This window comes from Aedes aegypti, chromosome 2 (assembly GCF_002204515.2).
Source record: "Aedes aegypti strain LVP_AGWG chromosome 2, AaegL5.0 Primary Assembly, whole genome shotgun sequence".
NCBI lineage: Eukaryota > Metazoa > Arthropoda > Insecta > Diptera > Culicidae > Aedes > Aedes aegypti.
In genome coordinates this window covers 351799354-351820103 of record NC_035108.1, presented here as the reverse complement: position 1 = coordinate 351820103, position 20750 = coordinate 351799354, and the positions used below count along the sequence as shown (strand labels likewise).

Genomic DNA, 20750 nt, shown 5'->3' with positions numbered 1-20750 from the left:
CAGCATAACAAAAAGTGACCAAACTGTCCCAAATTCACGGTACCTGCAAACGAAGGGGTATACGGGAGACGTGTTGAATACACCATCGCCGAATAATAATTGCTCAACTTGATTCGCGGTTATTTATCAGGCCCCTGTGTCATGAGCGTTTATCGATCAATTCGGTGTGACAAGCAATTTGGACGGTTTTGCAGTTGGCAAGCTTGTACCCGTTGACTGAAGGGTCACTTTCCAAGGAGTTTATTAAATACTTAGTGGATAATGAAATATGGGAAGCTGGAGCACTTTCACTTGGAATAAAAATGGAAATTTACCTTTGATGCTGTACGATTTATGCCGATGATCGCTAAGATTTTTTTTGAAGCTGATACATATCGTGTGAATCCGACATACGTGTTATTAGTTCTTTTGAATTCATTTCTTAGCTGGGTAACATAATTTAATCAGATCAATGTGAGAAATTTGATCAGTTCCAACCCGAGCAAGGATTGAGAACTAATTTAAATGGGTTCACATCAACAAAAAAAACAATTTCTGTTAATGAAGAGTTCTTGATTTTATATTATACTGATAAGTCCTAAATTAAATTAAAGCGCTTTCAAACTACATAGCAAGTTTTTTGAGCTTTTTCGCAATAAGTTAGTAGTAATTAGTATGTATTTTTTCTATTTTTTTTTTGCAGATTCTGCTATATTATTTTTATAGCAGAATCACGAGTGCGTTGAAAAATTTCCGAAGAAATTTCAAAAGAACTCGCGGCGGAGCTCCGCAGGAATTGCTAAAGGAACTCCATAGAAATATAAGAAGGAATTCCTGGAAGGAGTGCGGAGTAGCATCTTGAGTATTTCCCAGAGGAAGACTGAAGGAATTCTCAGAAAAACTCCAGTGGAATTCCCGGAGGAACTACGGTAGAATTTCTGTAGAAACTCCAAAGTATTTCCTAGAGGAGCTTCGACGAAATTAATGGAGGAACTTCCGAGAAATTGCTGGAGGAACTATGAAGAGGGAATTGACGGTGTGGCACCGAAAGAACTCTGAAGAAATTCCTGGAAGACATCTGAAAAAAATCTTTGAGGAACTCCCAAGGAATCGCTAAAGGAACTCCTTAGGCGGCAACAGCGATAGTCCCTTTTGTCCCGAGGCCTTAAGAACATGAAAAAACGGATTTTTTTGATTTTTTTTTTCATGTAAAACACAATTTTTGTGAAATTTTATATTTTTCTTTAAAAGTCAAAATGTATAGCTTTCATTCCGTCCAAAACAATTGGAAATCAGTCAAACGGTTCAAAAGTTATAATTTTTTTAAAAATAAAAATTTTGCAAAATCGTGATTTTTCTGGTCACCCTATTTCGGAAATGGTCACCCTAATCAAAAAAATCCAAAAACACGTGTATCCTTATTTCGGATAAGGAACAAAATAGCAAATTTCACGGAATTCGGTGATTCACTTGATCGTTTTTTCATGGCATGGCTGCATATTAAAACGATGTACGGCGAATTCTGTCATGAATTCAACCAAAAATGCTTGATGAATAATAAGCAGAAACTTTTTTAAAAATCTGTCTGAGAATATGTCTATGAATTTTTGTAGGAGTTTCTACAGACATTCTTCTAAGATTTTTATTTTCTTCTTTGAAGATTGTTTACTATAATTTTGAAAAACATACGCTATTTTTTAATTGATATCTAGAGGTTTTTTTGTAGGATATAAAAAAAATCCTCCAATAGTTTTTTCAACAATCTCTAAAGCATTAATTTTAATTTAAAAATGATTTATCTAAGATATCTAAGATATTTAGAAAACCACTACAATAAAGCTCAGCATAATTTTCACGGTGTTAATTTGACAACAAATCGCGAATTCGTCAATCAGTTGATTTTTTTTTCAATTCTGGTCGAGGAATTTAAAAAAAAAGCATTTCTTCTAGAAGCATTTTCAGACATGTTGCTAAGATTCGTCAAGAAATTTCTTTAGGAACGCTTTCATGTATTTATCTGAGAATTTTGTTTTGAATAACTCAAGGCATTACTCTAGATATCCCTCCAGAGATTCTTCCAAGATTTCACGTTAAATTTCTTCATGTATTGCTCTAAACGTTTTTGGAGAGTTCCTAGATTGTTTGTAAGGGTTCCTCAAATATTAGTAAACTTTAAGGATACGTCTTCATTTTTTCCAGAGTTTCTTTTTGGATTATCTAGGAGTTACTTTACCCTGTGATAATTTTTCAGTGATTGGATGTAGCATAAGCATAAGCATAAGCATAAGCATAGATGACTGTACAATTCGTAGTTGCTACTCCGTGATTGACCAGAACAATCGAAGTTGCACAGGGAATTAATGAATGGGGCTTGGGATTAGCTTACCATTCTTCAATGTGCACAAATCGAGAGCTCAAATTTAAAAGTCAATAACGGCGCCGGCCACGTCCTTACGGTCATCGGGGAAGGGAAGGAATGTTAGTGTGACTACCGTTGTTACTAGAGACCGAGATCACCTCTGCATCTCCACGGTTGTCATGGAGAGGATATTGGGTTAGTGGGATAAGGTAAAGATCTGGGAGTCACCAATGTTTGGTGATGCGAGCCATGATATAATCACGCCTAACCGGATTCGCGAAATAATTCGATAATCGCATTAAACGCCGAACAAGTGTTCGTCACTCGCCCACGCAAGAGCAAGCGACGCGATCAAAAGATCAAACACTACTAGCGATCCGCGGCGCTTTTTCATTTCTCTGAGCGAACGACGCGCGACAAGTTTGATCCTGCCCCCATCGCCCGCCCCCGCAGGAGCAAGCGTCAAGGTCGAAGGATCAAACACTACTTACGAACCGATCACTTTTTCACCGCTTCACTACCGACGCGCGACATTTTTGATCCTGCCCTCATCACCCGCCCCAGCAGGAGCAAGTGTCAAGGTCGAAGGATCAAACACTACTCAATTCAAAAGATGTTTTTATTAATGACGAAAACTGAAAATTACATGTATATATTTTAAATTATATGAAACAGGAATAATGCCGACACTTGTAGTGACGAACTATACATAGTTTGTTTGAAAATTACATATGAGTATTACTGTGCATTTTGTCTCGATATGGTACAAGTTTTAAAAAATACGTCAACATTCACAATGTCGAACAATTCAAAAGATAATTTTTAATAACGTATAAAAGAGACAAATATATGTATATTGAAATTGTATAAGAAAAAAGCATAATGCCGACACTTATAGTGACGAACCATACAAAGTTTGTTTTAAAATTACTTAAAAGTTACGCTTTCAAGAAAATATGTATTATCACAAGAATGAAACGAACTCACCAGTTGGTAATCCATCCTCGACTGAACACAAAACTGATACTGACAGCAAAACTTCTTGGCGTCCCGAAAACAAACCGTCTTGCTTGTGCCTTCCAAATACCTACCCAGCAAGACGCTCCAAAACAGAAAAAAAAATCTTAGGAGCCGAAAACACGCGCGAAACCGTGAGCCAAATCAATCGGACGACGCAAAACCGAACTGTCCTGCTTGGGCTTCACGAAGCACTACCCAGCAAGACGCTTGAAAACAGGAAAAAAAAAAAAAAAAAAATAAATAAATAAATAAATAAAAAAAAAAAAAAAAAAAAAAAAAAATCTCCGGCGACGAAAACATGCGCGAAACCGTGAGCCAAATTTATCGGACGACGCAAAACTGAACTGTCCTGCTTGGGCTTCACGAAGCACTACCCAGCAAGACGCTTGAAAACAGGAAAAAAAAAATCTCCGGCGACGAAAACATGCGCGAAACCGTGAGCCAAATTTATCGGACGACGCAAAACTGAACTGTCCTGCTTGGGCTTTACGAAGCACCTCTCTTTCAGTGATTGGATGTATTGTAATTACTCCAGAATAATTTGTTGGGATATGTGAAAAACCATCACAGGGTTATTTTAATGCTGAAACTTTGCTGGATTTTTTGAACATAATTGTCGAAAAAACAGTATTGATTTCCTTGAGAAATTAGAGGAATAAATCCTCGAGAATTTCATGAACAACTTTGCCTGGAGGTTTTTTGGGTCAAATCGTACAGAATATAATTAGAATATCAAGGAAATTGAGAATATTCGGTATGGAATTCTCGAAGGAATTTGTAAAAATGTTTCTTCTAGAGGTTTTCCTGGAGTAGTTCTTGGAAAAATCTCTAAGGAAATTTCTAAAGGAATTTTTAATCCCTAAACATTAGGAATCGTCTGTAGAAGGATTTAAAAAAAAAATCCTGTAATAATTCTTAGGGTGTCCGGCCATTTGGCCGAATGCCGTTTGGCCGAACGTCATTAAGCCGAATGCCATTTGGCCGAACGGGTCGTTTGGCCGAATTACGAACAAAAAATATCAAGTTACTACAACACTTATGTGTAAGATTCTTAGGTGCTGCCAAATAATTGATTAGCTAATTGGGCCCTAAAATGCTTGATGAATTCTTGTTTTTATTTAATACAGTCATCTCTCCCTAACTCGATATTGAAGGGACCATCGAGTTAGGGAGGTATCGAATTACAAAGCACAAAATCAGTACAACTACGACCCAAGGGACCATCGAGTTAACCATGAAAACCAAGTTTTACTATGGTTCTCTAGCTCAATATCGAGATACGAAATACTGAGTAAGAGAGAGTTAACTGTAACACGAAAGAGCATGTTCCTGCAACTACTTTAGCAATTTTTCCCGCTCAAATTACGACTATTTCATATTAAAACTTTAATTTTTAATATGGTTCCGAATATGAACCTTGATACTTTTGATCATGTTTGACGTTCACTTTTTCGACAAAAACACCACAGGGGTTGTAGTTTTAACACTGGGGTTGTTCCTATCTGACATTTCGGAAGTGACACTAAAAACAAAATACATTCAAAATTTGAGTTAAAACCAAGGGGTGTGACAAAATCGCAAAAATAGTAAAAAAAAACGTTTTTTGGTCTTAAACCAACGAAAAACATTTTAAAATTGAGTAAACATGTGTTTTTTGCCTAAATTTAAGCGTCTGGTACTAAAATTGGGACAGGGCTTTAGGACCCTATTAATTGACTTTAATGATGTGACGGGACGTCATGTTTGCTCCAAGAGAATGATAAAATTGACTCGTTAATTTAGGACGAAGTTGTGACCTCCACTCATTGAACAAAGACTCAAAGCTCGTGGTTGTTCCATCTGGGGCTACCAACGGTATGATAGGGTTCCAGTTTTTTCTAATGTTTTCATTAGAAGTTTTTCCTTCTTTTAAGCATAGGCTATTCTTTCGGGTTATACTGGTTTCGTTACTGTTGGCAACAATTCAGCTTATATGTTAATTGGGAATTTTACCATCTTTTAATCATCGGCAGTTCTTTGTAGTTATACTTATATAAAAATTGTTTGCATAGCACTTGCTCAAATTTTCATAAGAGATTTTTTCTTCCTTTGATCATTGGCTGTTCTTTCTGTTTCTCCTCCAATATTAAGAATGCAACGTGTGAACAGAGCTCTGCTTGCGTATAGCAGTAAACCGATTGACTCGGTGAACAATTACGTGGAAAAAACTCACAGTCTCTGCTTTGTAAAAAGAAGAAGCCAAAATTTGCGGTTACTAGAATTATGAAATAATTTACTTAATACGATTCGTGGGATTGAAACAATCCAATCCTGCAGCAGGACTAATAGTTCGTCAACCGTTTTATTTACTGTCAAAAACTGACTTCAAACACAATGCAAAAGCACAATGGCAGTAATTTCCACTAGCAGAGTAGTAAATATTTACTTACATCAAGGATGTTCTCCTTTCAGCACTGACTGTTTGTTGAACTAACATCAAAGAGCCAATTATGTGTATATCTTTGATGAATAACCTTCTTTAAAAATAAGATGAATAAGTGCTTTGAAATCCAGCTTCGAAACTTACTACAATAATTTGCTAACTGTAATTCACTATTATTTTCCATTATGGCCAAACGGCATACGGCCAAATGACCCCTTTGGCCAAACGACATTCGGCCAAAAAGCATTCGGCCAAATGACCCGGAACCAATTCTTAGAGATACACTTGTGATAATTATTTAGGCAGTCCAGGGAGAAACTTCTTTAAACTACCTGAATAATTTTGTAGTAATTCTTGAAAACAAAACTTTCAACAATAGGGAGCTGTAGGGTTTAGTCTAATCTTATTTTGATGAGTTTGGATTAGGCGTGCAGTGTGACAGTTAGTCAGAGCGCACAAAAAAGAGTGAGGTGAGTGAGCTGGACCCGGGACGATTGTGGAGGATGATGGTAAGATTTGCAGCTAGGGATTGTATCTTCCAGACCAGGATTCTACATCTGGCGACGAGGATGGGATGGCCACTCCCGTTAATAGTAAGTTCATAATCGGGTTTTTAATATAAAAGTTGATCGCTCGTTTTGCGGCACCTGGAGATAAAAGTGACGTTGAATGTGTGTGCATCGAATAACAGTGTAAACGACACAGAAGTACACATGTCTATTGGTAACCTAAGCGGTGAAAAGATGTGATTTCAATTTAGCGAAGCTGAAAATCGTTCAGTTTGTTTCGGTAAAATGGCGTGTGCTGTGGCCTCGATGCATTTTATGCTGGGAAACAGGCTTGAATAATTGGATGTTTGCGGCCGTTGTGGGTTGCCGGCCGAAGAGAGGTTCTGACTGTGCCGGGTTGCCAGTCAGAGTAGAGATATGGCTATGCTGGTGAAAAAAGAGAAGTGAGGTGACCGTAGCGGGTTGCCGGTCGACAAGAGAAATAGTGATCATGGCGGGTTGCTGATCAGAGATACCTTGTGACTGTGGCGGGTTGCCTATCAAAGGAAATGAATGAGGACCGTGCCGGGTTGCCGGTCGAAGTACTAGAATATTTGACCATGGCGGTGTGCTGGTCGAAGGAACTTTGTGGCTGTGGCGGGATGCCAGTCAACAAACGGGTGTAACCCTAAATGGTTTCCCGGTTGGAGATAGAGAAAAGATTCCATGTTGGAAGAAAGGTTCATACACAGACAAACAGACGTAACACTTAGATCAAATTGCAATCAAAATCATAGTCATGAGGACATGTACGCCCAATGCTAAATTCTATGTGTTTGGTCGACGGGCCTACAAATGGCGGTAGTGTGTAGAGGTCAAACGCATAAACAAAAAAACGATGCGAGCGAGCGGCTAGTGGATTGACCACCTAGCAAATATTTGAATCGACCATTGAAAAGGTGATCGATGGACAATGATGAGGATGTGATGTTCATAGTTGTTCCTCGGTGCAAGCAGGAAAATTTCAAAATGACTTTAGACCACCTGGAGGGAAAATCGCCTTGCAGATACTATATGTTTGGAGTAAATGCAAAATTGGTTTAAGGAAACTATGACCTTTCTTAGCCTAGTGCTGACGTGCGAGGCTACAAAGTAAGCTATACTAAAGGTGTCTGTATTCGATTCCTGGTCGGTCCAGGATCTTTTCGTAATGCCTTGATCATTTTATCTGCCACACGATATACGAATGCGAAATTGGAAACTTTTGGCAAAGAAAGCTCTCAGTTAATAACTATGGAAGTGCTCACTGAACTAAGAAGCATGTTCTGTTCCAGTGAGGACATTATGCAAAAAAAAATGAAAATAAATTGGCTCAAAATTTAAGAGAAATGAAATATAATGACTTAAGTCTGTCTTGAAAATGTTGCATGTCGCAGCCTATGTTCTAAAGGAGTCGGAAATGGAACACATATGAGCAAGTGGAGAAAGAGGTGGTATTGTCAGTTAACGGAGGTGGAAGTGATCTAGAAGTTAATGAATCAAACCTCCATGAGACGGTATCTGAAAAGACCTTCGACTCATGGAAATATCGAGTCATGGAACATCGACTCTTGGAGGGTTCACTGTAATCGAATTGTCAAAGGGAATGCTCGTCTATGGGACTTAGTAATACTTTATAAGAAAGATTCGCAGAAGCTGACATTTATGTCAAAGTGTTAGCCAATTGAGCAGCGAGAACTGTCAAAGCATGAGCCAAACGAACATGCGTTATGTTTGTTTTGTACTTTTTCTCGAAGAAGTAATGTAATCCGCCTGAAATTGTTTCGATAAAAGTTGTTTTGCATAGAGCAAAAAAAAATATGTAATATTTTCCTTTTTTGATTTCTTTTGTCAATGCGATATTTAGTTGTTGAATTTTTCTGCTCTTTATTAGCTTGAAAATGTAGCTCAAAGATCTATAACGAAACAAAATACACTTTTTAGCAATGAGGATGTTATGTCCGTGTTACAATATTATTCTCGACGCCAAGGAAATTCAGCACTGCTGGTATGTTGCCATATCATTCCATTTTACTTCCGCTTATCTCTCATATAATGGATCACTAATGTTGATCCATGTTCATTTTGATGTTGTATGGTATTTTGATGTTTACTGGCCTTGTTGTTTACGAATTCCATGGAAGATTGAAAGACAGGGAATGAATTTTGTGTACAGCCCTATTCCGTGTTTGTGAAATGTTATGGACAGTACGATGTTTATAAGTATTGTGCAAGAGGATAGGACAAGAAACGGTCAAAGAATAATTCCGCTATTGAAATTACTTTTGAACTGTACGCTGCTGAGAAGTAGAGCTAATTTTATAACGTCGGTAACACCTGCAATGTAAATCAAATGGAGTTGTCACTTTCCCGTACGGAAAATGAGCCACTCAATTGTTTCACAAGTAAAAGTGACATTTCGCTCATGCTAAATCAGCTGCAAAATTACATTGGTAAAAATGTTAAATTTTATTTGAGTGCTTTACTTTTCAAGTCCATACTTCGATTTTACGAGGACGGTAATAGTGCGTAGCATAGCAGAGGAAACTGAACTGTGGTTTTATAATTTACCTTGTAAGTGATGATCGAATCAACTAACCGTAAAGTGGTCAGCATGATTTTATTGGTTTGTTTCACAGCATGTTTTTCAAAGGTGAAACTACGCATCATTGAGGATCGATGATAATTCAATACATGATTTCGAAGAAATATAAAAAAATAGGTTTGTACTGATTAAGCTAAAAAGTACCTGCATGTAAGCGTATATTGTGATACGTTTTTGAATCTATATTAATCATATCGAATGAGTTTTATCATTTTGAAATTGCGAGTTGCAAAGTCAACATGGCTGCCAAAATAAATAACGGTTTGCCTTAATAGAAACTGGGTAGCCTGGATATGGCGATCAATATTGAAAAAGCAGCGACGTCGATGAATCATATGTTTCATAAATAAAATTCATGTATATGCATATTTAGAATGTTCACAAATGGAGTTTTATGAGTAGAATGATTTATGGGGAAAATAATTAAAGGAGAGCGGACAAAATATATGAATTCTTTTGACCAAAAGTGGTCGAACATTTTTGTTAGGTATCGCCGGGCCGCCACCAAACCAAACAGCACTGAACTTATTCGCGAAGCGCAAGGACCATAAACAAAAGAAATTTCAAAAATATCTTAGTCTCGATTTCTGCCGGATTCATTATCATTATTGATATTAAAAAAACCGTTTAATGGGTTGACATACTGATAATGTGCGGCCCATGATTGTCCTTGGTGAGGAGCTTTTTGCCAGTAATTGGAAAGTGTGTGGCTGTACTGCTAGTTTATAATCGGATATAGCATTTCAGAATAGATCATTGAAGGTAGTTTTTGCAAGTGCTCAACGCATCAAAACAAAGGCGCTACTGTAAATGGGATTGAACATTGTGACAGCATTACTGTTCTGTCAAACACACAAGGCTACGGTGGCGCTATCTATGCTTTCCATAGCGGCCATTTTGGTTATTTTAATAATCCAATGGTTTCATTCAATACATTAGAATGCCAATTTAAAACACATTTTCTTTCAAAACTTAGCGTTTGTGTTCCATAATCTTGGTCATAATGCAATTTTATGTTTTGATCTGCGTTGATTGACTGCAGTCCCTTTTAACCGTCCGCCTGTCCACGATCTTCTTCAACGGTGCAAATACAGAATACGACTAAAAAAAAATATATACGCTACACTTCTCAGGTGGAGACAGCACAAGCATTTAACGTTTAACTTTGACTTGTACGTGAATTTCACAAACAAACACTAGAGGCACAAATGTTAGTCTACATCTTAGGTGAAGTTCAAACTAAAATTTAGCATGATCGATAATGTTGCGCATGGCTTTGCAAAAAAAAAAAAAGATGGCAGTGTTTTCACTAGAACAGAAAAATCATATACATTTTAATGAATGTCCTCTAAAAGTAACTTCTATTTGTATTTGTCAAAATCATCTATAGCGTAGATTAGGAAAAGGTTATGAATGCTAATCCAGAAGTGTAACTTTCTGGAACAACAAGAAGACTGTTCAATTACACTAATATACGAATAAATTTGTTTTATTATTTACGTTATAGTAATGAACTGAATCGTTTAATTTTGGATTCATTGAAAAGTGATGGTACTTTACAAACACCATTAATTGTTAAAGAGTTGATAACAAATGTTTTGTTACTAACGCAAAGTCTTTATTTTGGAGTTCACTGGTATTGATGATATATAAGAAGTAAACTTGCATACTGTATTTTTTTTTTTTCTTCAAAAAGGGAGAGAAATATATGAACGTAAATTAGTAATAGTCCATTTTATGAAACACTTTTTTTTTTAATTTCTTTATTAGTATCATTCCAAACATTACATTCATTTCTTATATCTAGGTGTTCTGTGTTATTTGACAACACTATCATCCTAATTTGGTAAAACAAATTTAAGATTTAATTAACATTTTGTTAACAACATATTACATTTCATTTGCCGTAGCAGTTCAGTTTTTTTTACAGGTGAGTTGATTTCACCTGCTTATAAGAGAAAAAAAACGTTTTTAATATACTTAACCTAACTTAACCTAAACATATAACGCATTAATCGTGGCAATAGAAGATTGTAACAATTTTTGCCTGAAATTATTAATGATTGTATTTGACATTTGTTCCAATGTTTCAACATTGGATATTCTATGTAACTCATTGGTACTATACCAGGGAGGAAGCCTCAGAATCATTTTCAAAATTTTATTTTGAATTCTCTGCAGAGCTTTCTTCCTGGTATTACAACAGCTAGTCCATATTGGTACAGCATACAACATGACTGGCCTGAAAATTTGTTTGAATATCAACAGCTTGTTCTTAAGACAAAGTTTTGATTTTCTATTAATAAGGGGATAGAGACATTTTACATATTTATTACATTTGGCTTGAATGCCCTCAATGTGATTTTTGAAAGTTAAATTCTTATCTAGCATGAGCCCTAGATACTTAACTTCATCTGACCAATTTATTGGAATCCCTCTCATCGTGACAACATGTCTACTTGAAGGTTTCAAATAAAGAGCTTTTGGTTTATGTGGGAATATTATTAGTTGAGTTTTGGAAGCATTAGGAGAAATCTTCCATTTTTGCAAGTATGAAGAAAAAATATCCAAACTTTTTTGCAATCGACTACAGATGACACGCAGGCTTCGACCTTTGGCGGAGAGGCCTGTGTCATCCGCAAACAACGATTTTTGACATCCCTGAGGTAGCTCAGGTAAGTCAGATGTGAAAATATTGTATAATATTGGTCCCAAAATGCTGCCTTGGGGAACACCAGCTCTTACAGGAAGTCTTTCAGATCTGGAGTTCTGATAATTAACCTGAAGTGTACGATTTGACAGATAACTTTGAATTATTCTAACAATGTATGTTGGAAAATTAAAGTTTTTTAATTTTACAATCAAACCTTCATGCCAAACACTGTCGAATGCTTTTTCTATGTCTAGAAGAGCAAGACCAGTCGAATAGCCTTCAGATTTGTTGGAACGGATCAAATTTGTTACACGTAAAAGTTGATGAGTGGTCGAATGTCCATGGCGGAATCCGAACTGTTCATTGGCAAAAATTGAATTTTCGTTGATGTGGGCCATCATTCTGTTCAAAAAAACCTTTTCAAAAAGTTTACTGATGGAGGAAAGCAAACTGATTGGACGATAGCTAGAAGCTTCTGCAGGATTTTTGTCTGGTTTTAAAATTGGAACAACCTTAGCATTTTTCCATTTGTCAGGAAAATATGCTAATTGAAAACATTTGTTAAATATATCAACTAAAAATGATAAGCTACTTTCTGGAAGTTTCTTGATGAGGATGTAAAAAATTCCATCATCGCCAAGAGCTTTCATGTTTTTGAATTTTTTAATAATAGTTCTCACTTCTTCCAAATCAGTCTCCCAGGCATTTTCGAAAACGTTCTCTTGATTGAGAATATTTTCGAACTCCTGAGTAACTTCATTTTCAATTGGACTAGTAAGTCCAAAATTAAAATTGTGCGCACTTTCAAACTGCATAGCAAGTTTTTGAGCTTTTTCGCAAATAGTTAGTAATAATTTGTTTTCCTCTTTCAATGCCGGTATTGGCTTCTGAGGTTTTTTCAAGATTTTAGATAATTTCCAAAAGGGCTTAGAGCCAGGGTCCAATTGAGAAATTTTATTTTCAAAATTTTTGTTTCTTAATTGAGCAAAACGTTTCTTGATTTCTTTCTGCAAATCCTGCCATATAATTTTCATAGCAGGATCGCGAGTGCGTTGAAATTGCCTTCTCCTCACGTTTTTAAGACGGATCAAGAGTTTAAGATCATCGTCTATAATCACGGATTCAAATTTTACTTCACATTTTGGAATTGCAATGCTCCGGGCTTCAACAATGGAATTTGTTAAAGTTTCAAGAGCATTGTCAATATCAAGTTTAGTTTCTAAAGAAATGTTTACATCAAGATTGGAATCAACATACGTTTTATATGTATTCCAGTCGGCTCGTAAATAATTGAAAGTGGAGCTGATAGGATTGAGAATCGCTTCTTGGGATATTTGAAATGTAACAGGGACATGATCAGAATCAAAATCAGCATGAGTAATCAGTTGGCTACAAAGATGACTAGAGTCGGTTAAGACCAAATCAATCGTAGATGGATTTCTAGAAGAGGAAAAACATGTGGGGCTATCAGGGTATTGAATTGAGAAATATCCTGAAGAGCACTCATCAAATAAAATTCTGCCGTTGGAATTACTTTGAGAATTATTCCATGACCGATGTTTGGCATTAAAGTCACCAATGACAAAAAAAAATTGACTTATTGCGAGTCAATTTACGCAAGTCAGTTTGGAGCAAATTAACTTGCTGCCAGAGCATTGAAAAGGCAAATAGGCAGCTATGAAAGTATATTTACCAAACTGTGTTTCAACAGAAACACCTAAAGTTTCAAAAACTTTAGTTTCAAATGATGAAAACAGTTGATGTTTTATACGCCTATGAATGATGATTGCAACTCCCCCACATGCCCCATCAAGTCGATCATTACGATAAACAAAAAAAGATAGGATCTCTTTTGAGTTTAGATCCAGGTTTTAAATACGTTTAGGTAATAACTGCTATATGCACGTTATTAACCGTAAGAAAATTGAACAGCTCGTCCTCTTTACCATTCAGAGAACGAGCATTCCAATTTAAAATATTTATATTATTATTTGGATCCATTAGAAAAACGTAATCCAATAACAATTTGATTTGTAAATTTTACACCTACTTGGACTGCTTCAGTCATAGTGGTGGCTTTGAACATTGCATCAATCATTAGATTCAATTGTTCAGTTAGAAAATTAAAATCAGAGGCAGACATATCATCTGATGATTTCCCATTGGAATTTCCGGTAGACGAAGAAGCGGAGTTACCTGTGGCGGTAGGGTTTTTTCCATTTGATTTGAAACAAGTAGAATGAGTACCCATGGATCGAACAGGGGAGGAGTTCGAATTTCCTGCTACGATATCGGCAAAGGATTTACCGTGGGTAGATACATTCGAAATAGAAAGATTCGAACGGCTACCCGAAGGATTAAAATTAGTTTGTGAATGAGCATGATTATGATCTTCCTGATGGGTATGATTCATGATCAAGCGATCGTTAACTGGAAAATGAGCATTGTTCGATACTCTACCAGGCAAATTCCGGAAACGACCGTTATCGTAACGGATATTATCTTTCATCTGCCTGGCACGAGCCTCAATGACCTTTTTGCGGGAAGGACAATTCCAAAAATTGGACTTATGGTTAGCCCCGCAATTACAACATATGAATTTGGTGGTATCTTCCTTCACTGGACAGACGTCTTTGGCGTGAGAAGAACCTCCGCAAATCATGCATTTAGCATCCATGCGACAATTTTTTGTACCATGACCCCACTTTTGGCACCGACGGCACTGAGTGGGGTTCTGGTAATTTCCTCCAGGTTTCTGGAAATGTTCCCATGTCACACGGACATCAAACAAAAGTTTTGCTTTTTCTAAAGCTTTAATATTATTTAGTTCTTTTTTGTTAAAGTGAACTAAATAAAATTCTTGAGAAAGCCCTTTCCGAACAATGCCAGATTGGGTTCTCTTTTTCATAATGATTACTTGGACTGGGGAAAATCCAAGTAAATCATTTATTCCATTTTTGATCTCTTCAGGTGATTTATAGTCACTTGAGAGACCTTTCAAGACAACTTTGAACAAACGTTCAGTTTTGTCGTCATAAGTAAAAAATTTGTGCTTCTTCTCTTCAAGATGTTTGAGAAGAAGCTCACGATCTTTAAGAGTTTCCGGCAAAACGCGACAGTCTCCTTTCTTTGCGATTTGGAAGGAAACCTTGATTCCCCTAATGGAGTTCAAGATCTCCTGCCTAAATCCCGCAAATTCGGAACATCTGACCACGATAGGCGGCACTCTTTGCTTCCTCACTTGAATCAAAGAGCCTGGGCTGCTTCGATTTGGTGTTCGGAAAATTTGTCTAGAGCATCGAACTGATTGCTCATTTCGATACAATTATTCATTTCACCCTTGGAAGAAACTTCGCATTCCGGGGAAGCGTCCTTTCTTCCATTCTTGCCACGTGTAGTGACAGTTTTAAAACCCACTTTTTTGGAAGGAAGTAGTGAATTCAGAGATTCACCCTTCCTTTTGTTTGTTGTTGATACCATGTTTAATTAATAAACGAAAGAAGACGTGACCTTCGAAAGGTTTTTTCCCAAGACGGTGTCCAAGAAGGATTACCACCGCTAGCTTTCGCCAACGGGTCCAACGAAAAATCGAAGGCATGAGTCCAAACAAGGATCGTAAAGGGATCAATAGTAGAAAAAATAGTACTGAAAAGTACTGTTTTGGTAGCACTGAAAAGTACCGTTTTTAATTTTAGCACTGAAAAGTACTGTTTTTGTAGCACTGAAAAGTACTGTTTTATTGCTTTAGGTAGTTTTTAAGAAAACTTCCAAGAGCAGAGAGAATTCGTGTACGCACAGCACGAAGGTACGATGCGCACTGTTTTATGAAACACTAAATTTGATGATATTGCTGTTACTTTTCCACGTTACAGACACCGCCTCCTGTTAAACTTTTTCATTCATAAAATATGCGATCAGCTGTTCACAAAACGTCTCGTTAAATGGATTATGCTGTTATATTGAAGATGTCTTTACTTGGTATATAGAAAGTATTTTGAATAGAGAAATTATCCGTAAGCTCATTCATTTAAAGGAAGGTGGGGGTTGTAGGGTTTAGTCGAATCTTATTTTGATGAGTTTGGATTAGGCGTGTAGTGTGACAGTTAGTCAGAGCGCACAAAAAAGAGTGAGGTGAGTGAGCTGGACCCGGGACGATTGTGGATGAGGATGATGGTAAGATTTGCAGCTAGGGATTGTAACTTCCAGACCAGGATTCTACAGGAGCCGGATCCCATTCTTGGCACTTTTGATTCACTTCGGCAGTGGGGTTTTTAGAAAGCTACGGAGCTCATATTTTGCCACAACATGCGTCGTACTAATGCGCTTCTTATTGCAAAGTTTCAGACAATTCGGGCGAGAAAAACCCCGCATGCCAAAGTGATTAATGGATGTGCCCAAGTGGTTCTGCACCCTATAGGTTATTTTCCCAGCATCTTTATTCTGTCTAAATCATACTTCCCTTTCCAAAACAATCTTAATCATTATTAAAACATTCTTAAGAAACCCGAATTGTATTGTTCACCGGAATCCTCTTCTTGCCTGTCTTTTTCTCTGAGATCACCAGCTTAATACCGGAATTTTTAACTCAACAATAATATCAAATTGATGCAGTCTCAAGCAAAGAACAAAATAATGGATTCTGCTTGGAAGACTGACAGGATGAGTAGTCATTTAAATAAATTAAATACCATAATATTTTCGGGTTTAAAAAATCCAGGTTCAGGAAATTCTCCAAACTACCTGAACTATTGACAAATTTTTAATTTTAGATGACAAAACAATTATTTTCAAAGATTATGGATTTGTAATACTCATTTTTAACTGCAATTAAAAACTATCTGTTCGTTCTAAGTGTAATAACATTTTAAGAATCAAAAATGGCGATTTTCTTTTAATTTCCCCGAAAACCGCTTTCAATAATCAAAGTCAGATATGAAGAAAATAGTCTATTCGAAATTTAGAAAATAAAATAGCCTTTCCCTTGAAAAAGTGATTCATATTTATGGACATCAGTATCGCATCCAGTAAATTTCTCTGGAGGCCTTTTTGTATTGTTGCGTAGATGATATCTTGGGGTAATCAGGGCTGGTAGTGACTGACCGTCTTGGAAAAAAAAAACAACTTTAGGTACCTCTTAGCTAAAAAAAAAACAAAAAGAAACCTAACAGGAACCACGATATGAGAGTTTGATTCCTCATTCGAGGCCATTCTTTAAGAATATTTCTAAGACTTCGTGACATTACGTCAAGTATAACTGACTCTTTCACATATTACTCCAAAGATATCTTCAAGAGTATGATTGGTGATATTTCACGATTTTATGATTTTCTACCCTCCAAAGTTCATTTAATTCAGAAAATTCCAAGTTCTTAAGAAATTGTATCCATCGATACTGATTTTCCTAGGATTTTCTCTAACATTCCCGTTTAGAGTATCTTTAAAAATGTGAAATTCCTCCAATTTTTTTATTTTTCTAAGGAAGTCTTCAAAGAATTTTCCAATCATTCATCAAGTGATGTTTCTAGAGAAATGCCAAGGAAATTTTTCAGATTTTTTGGGAGAAAATTAAAAAAAAATCGCGAGGAATTGCTAAGGAAACTTCTAGAGTAATCACTGATGAAACTTGTGTAAGTTGATGAATTTCTACGATGATCTCTCAACTCCTGGATTCTTGATAAAAATATTTGTAGGATTTTCTTGATAAATTATTAAAATGACTGAAAGAATCGAATTCCTTAATAGTGTCGCAAAAGATATTATTCAAAAATTCCTTGAAAAAATTCTGACAGAATCCCTGAAAAAATTATATTTCGATGATAAAAAAAAAATATACTAGAGCTGGTAGCGTCGGAAGGATTTTCTGGCCCAAATTTAAAAGAAATTCCTCTCAGTATCCCTTGAGAAATTACTGGTAGCATTCCTGGAGAAATTCCTGAAAGAATTGGAGAAGGAATCTATGGAGAAATCACTAGAACTCCCCAAGCATTCCTCGGGATCTGAGAAAAATATCATTAGGGACTTTTGGAATAGTGGCGTAATAGTCTCTGAAGGTTTGCCTGAGCCTTTAGAATTTCGCACCAGGATGGGATTCACTGCAAGCAGGTTAAGGCAAAAAAGTGACTTAAAAGAAAATTTTGATTAAAGCAGTGACTTTATAGACTTTACATCAAACTTTTTGAAGACTTGCATTAAAATAGTGACCAAAGACAAAATATAGTGACCAAGACTCTGAAAAGAGACCTACTTACCTTAGAAATGTACTGTATATAATACATGTTGAAAGTTTTGGTCTTTTTCTACAAAGTTCATTATTTTTGTAAAATAGGCGAAAACATTTTCGTCGTGGAATGTTCCTAATCATGTTTCAAAAGCACGTGAAAGACAAAGGAACTAGAAACTTTACTTGCATTTACCAACATAGAAATCTTAAGATCTACTTTATTTTTAAAAAAGTTTTTTGTTGAATAAATAAAAATGACTATAAAGTTAAAGTACAGAACATCGCTTTAATAGCGGCACAGCCAAAAAATGTTTGTGTCACAGAAAGGACATATTCTACCATGTATTACTGATCCTAAATAATTTCCCTGATTGCGGGCGAAATTCCAAGAAAAATCCATGTTGAATAAAATTCCCTGATAATCCTAGGTTTTCCAGCCATCCCCACGGAGTGATGTTGCCTTAATAATTGAAAATTTTCAAGTGGAAGACATTTTTTCGTGATATTGGAAGACATTTGAAAAAAATCATCTGGCATCCCTGATTTGGACCAAAAAATGGACCACCGGTGATGTTGCCCTTAGCGATGCCTATTTTTCGTGATAAACCTTTCCCGTATATACGCCGTGTACACATAAAACCGATTACGATTTCATTATTATAATAGATACAGCAGAAACAAATTGTCCACTTTATAAAAGGAATGGTCCTTATTGTAGGCGTACGAATGTTAAAAAAACCCCAATCGGTATGATAAGAGAAGTGCTGAAAATATAGCTCTTGAGGTCATTCCTCCTAAATACTATCAACAGTTCAGTTTTGCACAGTTTCCAATTGGATACGAAGCTACCCTCAAGAAATTCCGTCTATCACAGAAAGGTTTCTTTTCCTTAATTCATGCGGACTGACTGCTGATATCATTAGAAGTTTTTTTTTCTGACCACCCAAGCAGCAGCATTACATCATATCCTCGATTGAAACGAGGTCTCTTGCGTTGTTCTGAAGCTCCATTCATGAGCTCTGCACGCCTCCACAAACAATAGCTTCGGACTTGAGGTCCACTCCGATACGATAAGAAGTTCTTTCATCCAGAACAGAACCCTTATCACTGTAGCAAGCCCCTCTGACTTGCTTTAACTAGTTAGTGCACCCTCTCACTACCCAGCACCAAGTAAAACGCATTTCTTCTTCCCCGTTATAAAAACTCTGCTCAGTCTGCCCATTGCTCAAGATCCGTTGTTTGTTTTGCTCTCTTTATTTTTAGGTTAATCACGACCACGCTTCTAATATGGTTCGGGCAGCACACATATGCGGTAAAGTAGCGCCCCAAATCATGGTGGACAACCGTTTCCGGTTGGTCTATTAATAACCAAAATCTTCTTTTCTTTTTTTATTTCGTTTCATTTTCCCACACTTATCACCGCAGCAATTTTGGCAAGACTTAACCGGAGGCGTGGGCCTATTTAATCGCAACGAACGAGAATATGCGCGACCACCAGCACAGCCTTACATTGACCCTAGCTATAATGTGATAGACACAGTCAGTGGTGCCCAGGGTCCACCGACGAAGAATTGCACCGGAAGTGGATGTTGTACGCCTAAATGTTTCGCCGAGAAGGGAAATCGCGGTTTTCCTGGTCCTCCGGGCTTGCAAGGCCCCAAAGGTATGCAAGGGTTTCCCGGTGCAGAAGGTTTACCCGGTAGCAAAGGTGCCAAGGGTGAACCCGGACCAATGGGACCAGTCGGATTGAAAGGTGACCGTGGCCGCATGGGTCTTCCTGGATATCCCGGTGTAACTGGAACTAATGGCTTACCTGGTGCGCCTGGTGCCCCTGGTATTCCCGGTGTGGACGGATGCAACGGAACTGATGGTCTTCCTGGTTTGGCTGGCTTGAAAGGTGAGCCTGGTCCCCGAGGTTATCCAGGTTTACGGGGTGACAAGGGAGATAAAGGTGAAGCAGCACGTGATCCCGAGAACTATAACAAAGGTCAGAAAGGAGAACCGGGTAAAGATGGTGCAGAAGGACCACAAGGCGCCCAAGGAGAAATCGGAGAACGAGGATATCCAGGACGCGCTGGCCTACCAGGAAACCCCGGTATACCAGGCGAAAAAGGCAATAAAGGTGTTAAGGGTATCTGCATAAAAGGACAGAAAGGTGAAAAGGGCATGAAAGGAGTGGAAATCAGCGATTTATATACAAAACCTCCAGAATATACTGGGCCTCAAGGAGAAAAAGGCGACAAAGGTGATGCAGGATTAAACGGCCTTCCTGGAGTAAAGGGCCAAGCCGGAGACAAGGGACAAGCTGGGATGCTAGGTCTAAAAGGCGAAAAGGGCTTGCCGGGCCAACCTGGTCCGAGAGTAAGTACCAGCAACAGCATAACCACCTAAAAAACGATAACAACAAATTTATCCTTACAGGGTCGTGACGGTAACTTCGGACCAGTCGGTTTGCCTGGCCAAAAAGGTGACCGCGGTACCGAAGGTCTGCATGGTTTGAAGGGAATGCCAGGGCCAAAGGGTGATGCAGGAAAAGATGGATCACCAGGATTGCAAGGAATTCGTGGTCCTCCAGGTCCTCCGGGTGGCGGTGAAGGTCGGCCTGGTGCGCCCGGTCCCAAAGGTCCACGTGGCTACCCTGGTCCTCCGGGCCCTAAGGGTATTGACGGATTCCCAGGAGAACAAGGACCCCGAGGACAAGTCGGTCCAAAGGGTGGACAAGGTATTCCCGGTCGTCCAGGCTCTGAAGGTTTCCCTGGTGAAAAAGGTGAAAAAGGAGAACCAGGGGCAATTGGCTTACCAGGTCCACAGGGCACACGTGGATTCCCAGGTACACCCGGTGCCGAGGGTCTTCGAGGTGAACCTGGTGAACCCGGAGTTGGTATTCCCGGTCAGAAAGGTAACGCCGGTATGGCTGGGTAGGTTAATTTTAATGCTTGTCTAAATAGTAATTCATCTAACAACC

The 20750-nt window shown here is 37.7% G+C and overlaps 1 protein-coding gene across 4 annotated transcripts in view; it reads left to right on the top strand.

The window, feature by feature from the left end:
- The window catches only part of LOC110676861 (collagen alpha-1(IV) chain), a 39190-nt gene that overhangs the window by 13612 nt on the left and 4828 nt on the right, over positions 1-20750 (top strand). For all 4 annotated transcript variants that reach the window (XM_021846300.1, XM_021846302.1, XM_021846303.1 and 1 more), the window contains exons 3-5: positions 19049-19097; positions 19211-20146; positions 20207-20703. In XM_021846300.1, coding sequence (XP_021701992.1) covers positions 19049-19097; positions 19211-20146; positions 20207-20703 — 1482 coding nt within the window. The remainder of the gene's footprint in view (positions 1-19048; positions 19098-19210; positions 20147-20206; positions 20704-20750) is intronic.